The sequence below is a fragment of the Sinocyclocheilus grahami genome, unplaced genomic scaffold (assembly GCF_001515645.1).
Source record: "Sinocyclocheilus grahami isolate Dianchi unplaced genomic scaffold, SAMN03320097.WGS_v1.1 scaffold459.1, whole genome shotgun sequence".
NCBI lineage: Eukaryota > Metazoa > Chordata > Actinopteri > Cypriniformes > Cyprinidae > Sinocyclocheilus > Sinocyclocheilus grahami.
In genome coordinates, this window is record NW_015505638.1 from 759478 (window position 1) to 765668 (window position 6191).

Here is a 6191-nt window from a genome sequence, read left to right on the forward strand (position 1 = left end):
CTGAAACATGGCAACTAAACCCAAAGAATTCACAATGTTTTATTATAATAATGTTCTCATTAGAATGTTATATACACGACATTCCCAATCATAGTTATTAATGTTGTGCACTGCTGTTTGAGCTGCGTGTGCTGAGCTAAAGATGATCACCGGTAAACTGAAGCGCTCTTTTAACTTAACCAAACGCATTCTATATGAGATAAATCAGATATACATCAAATAAACACAATATTACAACGTACAATTGCACAAAAGGCTGCAAACGAACAGCGTGCATCTGAAGTGTCTCTGAAGGAAATAATGCATTATTTATCGGCTTTAAGATATTGGCCAAATTTTCTTATCAGGCCGATACCGATAACAGAAAAAAATTTGCATTTATCTGCCGATACCGATATGGTGGCCGATATATCGTGTTTCCCTAGACACAACTTACTGTCTTGCTTATCACAGAATTTAACTTGTTTCATAATTGATGAACTTTACAGTTATTGAATTGAACTGAATCAAAACTGAACTGACTGGAGCTGAGAAATAAACCTGGCCTACATTTACACGTATATAGTAAAACATTTTACCTAAATGTGTGAGTTGCTGATGCTCTGCATGTTTCTCCACATCACAGTCTGCAGGGTATTTCAGGATGTCTGGAGGAAGCACTGGTGAGATGTGGCTTAAAGAAATCTCTGAGAAAACAAAATGTCAGTTGTTGCTCATAAATAAAATTACATTCCCTGTATTTTATATTTTTTATCGATCTTTAGATTTGCATTTAACACACATTTTAATAATTTATTTGATAATTACTTCATTCTTAATGCATACATTTTCACAATTGTTTGTGTGAGAGAGATGGACATAATTCACAGTATTCAGTATTTTACTTCCAGCAACCATCAGATGCGTCTGATCATTTTTAACAGTTTGTTGTGAAGTTGACGCCACACTGATACATGTCTGTGAGCTTGTATATAGAACTGAAAGGATGTGGTTTACCAGCAACAGTTTAATCTTAAGCATCTTGTTAAGCTATTGACAAAGCCTACAGCATAGCACGTATGACTGTTCTGACTTTGTGCACATTCTCACTGATGCTGGAAATCAGTGACAGCAACAGATGTATTATCTTAAATATCAAAAGATTTCAGAGCAGTTTATCCCTCAGTGACCTGCATTAGGCATTGTATGTGTGGGTAACCATATGCATAGGCATCTATGTTAGTACTATTAGCGACAGAGTTTGAGTTTGGTTTCCCATCAATCAAACCTGTGTTATTGCTAAATGACCTATTTATGTACGTCAGTGCAAAATTCTGCTCGCCCATCATCAAGGACAATTACAGTCAATCTAGAACTACAACCTACAGATCTGATATGAAGCCAGCTTGACTTATTTGACCACTCAGCAGAAATGCTTGCGACCAGTTTCTAAGAACATGATACAGTCTTACAGTATATCAGTGTTTTCATATTTAATATTATAAATCTATGTTGATGATTCCCTAAATCCTCTCTCATGCTCTAAATATGTGCTGTCAAAATTGATTGTAAAGTTGGAATACATATTAGTGCAAAATTATTTATAAATCATGACCTCTTCATGAAAATACATGTGTGCGCATTGTTAGGGTGTGAGATGGGACCTAATATATTACAGTACACTTACTTATGTGTTACACTTACTTACCTAATCTTTTTGACTGACGTTTGTTTCTCCAATAAATTGTAAACAGGATTAGAAATACAATCAGGCCAGTAATCACGATCCCTGCCCACAAACTAGCAGGTAACAACCAAGAACAAGCTGAAATAAAGGACAAAAAGTGAGTTTATTCATTATCCAGGTCTGCTAGGAGGGATTTTTTCCAACTCATTTTTAAAAGAATGAGTGAATGAATTAGATTGTTTAAAACACACACACACACACACACACACACACACACATTGAACTTCCTATAAAATAAGAGTTTTCTCTATAGAGACTTACATGTAGTACATGGTTTAAAATTTCCACACACAACATCTGATTTGCTGGTCCCAGAAACTTTCAGATGTCGACCCAAATCATCACAACTGTAAAATGACAGATTAGGCAAATTATTTTAGAGGGGAAACTGCATCAAGTTTTATTTGTATTGAGCTAAGGAAAATGATATGGAAACTATTTATTTATGTGTATCATTTTAGTCTTTGTGTGTATTGCTTTGTGTACATGTAGAAAAAAGGGAAAGAAATATGTATGTGAATGTCAGAGAGAGGTTAAGAAAGGAAGCGATACCCACCCACTCTCCTACACAGTGTACGTCTACACTTTTATTGAATGGAAGCAAAATGAATGTGGTTTTATTTTGTGTAGGAGAATGACATAAGACACATTTACATAAAACCTGTAATGGTTATACATAAAACATGCATTCCTCCTCTGTATTTTGTTTAAATCAGATAGAGGTGGATAAGAAATGGCATAATAGGTCTAAAAAGAAAAAGGTATAACTTGTAGAGAAAAAGTTAAGCAGAAGGCAAGACTTCATTGGTTGTGTAATTTGGAAGTAATCTTTAATGTGAATCAGAAGCTTGTAATAGTTTCACAAGAGATCATTTCAATTTAAAGGACTTTTTAGTGATATGTAGGCAGTGGGGGGGTGGGGGAGTGGGTTTGGGGGCAGTGGGGGATTTGTCAATTGTGAAATTGCAATTTATACATGTATAACACTGTCTCTCACCTTGTATGATTTTTGCAGCTGGAAAAGTAGTCATCCACATCGCTGTAGGTTCCCTCTGGGCAGGGTCTGCACACAGTGTCTTTCTGGAACGTGTCTGCAACACAGCTTCAGTTATTCATCAGTCCTCCTGCCCAACGTACTCTAAACAGTCTACGAAAGACCTTCAGACCATTACAGATCTTCTAACAGGCCTATCCATGCTTTAATGTAAACTCAACTGATTTTTGTTTTTTACCTGTCAATATGTAAGTCATTGTGGATATTGTGGCAAAGTGTAGTGTTATGTTCACATGGTCGATCTTTAGATTTGCATTTAACACACATTTTAATAATTTATTTGATAATTACTTCATTTTTAATGCATACATTTTCACAATTGTTTGTGTGAGAGAGATGGACATAATTCACAGTATTCAGTATTTTACTTCCAGCAACCATCAGATGCGTCTGATCATTTTTAACAGTTTGTTGTGAAGTTGACGCCACACTGATACATGTCTGTGAGCTTGTATATAGAACTGAAAGGATGTGGTTTACCAGCAACAGTTTAATCTTAAGCATCTTGTTAAGCTATTGACAAAGCCTACAGCATAGCACGTATGACTGTTCTGACTTTGTGCACATTCTCACTGATGCTGGAAATCAGTGACAGCAACAGATGTATTATCTTAAATATCAAAAGATTTCAGAGCAGTTTATCCCTCAGTGACCTGCATTAGGCATTGTATGTGTGGGTAACCATATGCATAGGCATCTATGTTAGTACTATTAGCGACAGAGTTTGAGTTTGGTTTCCCATCAATCAAACCTGTGTTATTGCTAAATGACCTATTTATGTACGTCAGTGCAAAATTCTGCTCGCCCATCATCAAGGACAATTACAGTCAATCTAGAACTACAACCTACAGATCTGATATGAAGCCAGCTTGACTTATTTGACCACTCAGCAGAAATGCTTGCGACCAGTTTCTAAGAACATGATACAGTCTTACAGTATATCAGTGTTTTCATATTTAATATTATAAATCTATGTTGATGATTCCCTAAATCCTCTCTCATGCTCTAAATATGTGCTGTCAAAATTGATTGTAAAGTTGGAATACATATTAGTGCAAAATTATTTATAAATCATGACCTCTTCATGAAAATACATGTGTGCGCATTGTTAGGGTGTGAGATGGGACCTAATATATTACAGTACACTTACTTATGTGTTACACTTACTTACCTAATCTTTTTGACTGACGTTTGTTTCTCCAATAAATTGTAAACAGGATTAGAAATACAATCAGGCCAGTAATCACGATCCCTGCCCACAAACTAGCAGGTAACAACCAAGAACAAGCTGAAATAAAGGACAAAAAGTGAGTTTATTCATTATCCAGGTCTGCTAGGAGGGATTTTTTCCAACTCATTTTTAAAAGAATGAGTGAATGAATTAGATTGTTTAAAACACACACACACACACATTGAACTTCCTATAAAATAAGAGTTTTCTCTATAGAGACTTACATGTAGTACATGATTTAAAATTTCCACACACAACATCTGATTTGCTGGTCCCAGAAACTTTCAGATGTCGACCCAAATCATCACAACTGTAAAATGACAGATTAGGCAAATTATTTTAGAGGGGAAACTGCATCAAGTTTTATTTGTATTGAGCTAAGGAAAATGATATGGAAACTATTTATTTATGTGTATCATTTTAGTCTTTGTGTGTATTGCTTTGTGTACATGTAGAAAAAAGGGAAAGAAATATGTATGTGAATGTCAGAGAGAGGTTAAGAAAGGAAGCGATACCCACCCACTCTCCTACACAGTGTACGTCTACACTTTTATTGAATGGAAGCAAAATGAATGTGGTTTTATTTTGTGTAGGAGAATGACATAAGACACATTTACGTAAAACCTGTAATGGTTATACATAAAACATGCATTCCTCCTCTGTATTTTGTTTAAATCAGATAGAGGTGGATAAGAAATGGCATAATAGGTCTAAAAAGAAAAAGGTATAACTTGTAGAGAAAAAGTTAAGCAGAAGGCAAGACTTCATTGGTTGTGTAATTTGGAAGTAATCTTTAATGTGAATCAGAAGCTTGTAATAGTTTCACAAGAGATCATTTCAATTTAAAGGACTTTTTAGTGATATGTAGGCAGTGGGGGGGTGGGGGAGTGGGTTTGGGGGCAGTGGGGGATTTGTCAATTGTGAAATTGCAATTTATACATGTATAACACTGTCTCTCACCTTGTATGATTTTTGCAGCTGGAAAAGTAGTCATCCACATCGCTGTAGGTTCCCTCTGGGCAGGGTCTGCACACAGTGTCTTTCTGGAACGTGTCTGCAACACAGCTTCAGTTATTCATCAGTCCTCCTGCCCAACGTACTCTAAACAGTCTACGAAAGACCTTCAGACCATTAGAGAGCTCAGTTTTTGCACAAGACTACAGAATCACAAGAAAAATTTTGTATTTATGATCTATGTATTTAAAAGCACAGGAATATAGTAATTTCTAGACAGAAGTTGCTTGTCTATGACCTAAAAAAACCTACAACCATGTATGCACAGCAAATCTAATAAGCATTTTGGAACATGTCTCGTTTTTTTGCCTTACTGACAATTCTATGGTAAGTGTCACTAAATTAGAACAAGATATTTGGAATGTAAATTAACTTCAAATCATGTCGCTATAAAATACTGCAGTAAAGAAAAGTGTTTGTTTGCCCGTACAATGAAATTCAGTGGGGTTGAAAACAATGGCTTTGATTGGCAAAAACACAATAAAGCATTATTCAAAATGTCTTCGTTTGTGTTCTCTAGATGAAAGAATGTCATACTTCTTTGGAACAAAATGAGGGTAAGTTATGACAGAATATTATTTTATCTATTTAAAATGAATGGATTTCATTGCAGTAGGTTAAAAACCCCATCAAACCAAGTGGTATCAGCAAACTAATTATACTTCTCAAATGACAATTTTGCATGCATGTAAAGTATGAAGTCCCACAGGTGTCTTAGCAGAATAACCATAGGTGTGGATCATCAACTATGTGTAGTTTAGGTGTACTGTAGTAAGGTGTCATAGGTGAAGTAACTATGAACACCCTCCGCAAGCATATGTGATCAGAAAGTGTTCAAATGCCATTTGGCTTCATTTGATTTATATATAGCCTAGTTTTATCATTTAAAATATAAGCTCACTGTGAACTATTTCGATGGAAAGGTGTCCTTGAGCTATCTTTCATTAAATTAAATGCTGTTTTGTTATATAATGTTGTGCATACATTAGTCCAGCTAATATGTCATTATTTCAAATTGATACAGAATGTCCTGTGTTATGTTAATGCGTGACTTCCAGGAACCATGAAAATCTAGCAGGGTTACAGTACAGGATTTCCTTTGTACGCCAGAGTCTCTAGTTGGCTGATTTTACCTTGATGAAAACAATGTGATGAGTAAAAATAAT

General features: G+C 35.4%; 1 protein-coding gene and 1 long non-coding RNA gene across 2 annotated transcripts in view; both read right to left on the minus strand.

The window, feature by feature from the left end:
- The window catches only part of LOC107552794 (tumor necrosis factor receptor superfamily member 5), an 11144-nt gene extending 8167 nt beyond the window's left edge, over window positions 1-2977 (minus strand). The window contains exons 1-5 of the mRNA XM_016234790.1: window positions 2959-2977; window positions 2724-2817; window positions 1988-2073; window positions 1688-1804; window positions 579-686 (exon numbers count right to left, since the gene is read on the minus strand). Coding sequence (XP_016090276.1) covers window positions 579-686; window positions 1688-1804; window positions 1988-2073; window positions 2724-2817; window positions 2959-2977 — 424 coding nt within the window. The remainder of the gene's footprint in view (window positions 1-578; window positions 687-1687; window positions 1805-1987; window positions 2074-2723; window positions 2818-2958) is intronic.
- Window positions 2978-3957: 980 nt separating this feature from the next.
- Window positions 3958-5059, minus strand: LOC107552810 (uncharacterized). Its single transcript, XR_001604902.1, has 3 exons — window positions 4972-5059; window positions 4236-4321; window positions 3958-4068 (listed from the first exon to the last, which is right to left on the minus strand). It is a non-coding gene; the product is annotated as an uncharacterized lncRNA (long non-coding RNA).
- Window positions 5060-6191: the final 1132 nt, after the last annotated feature.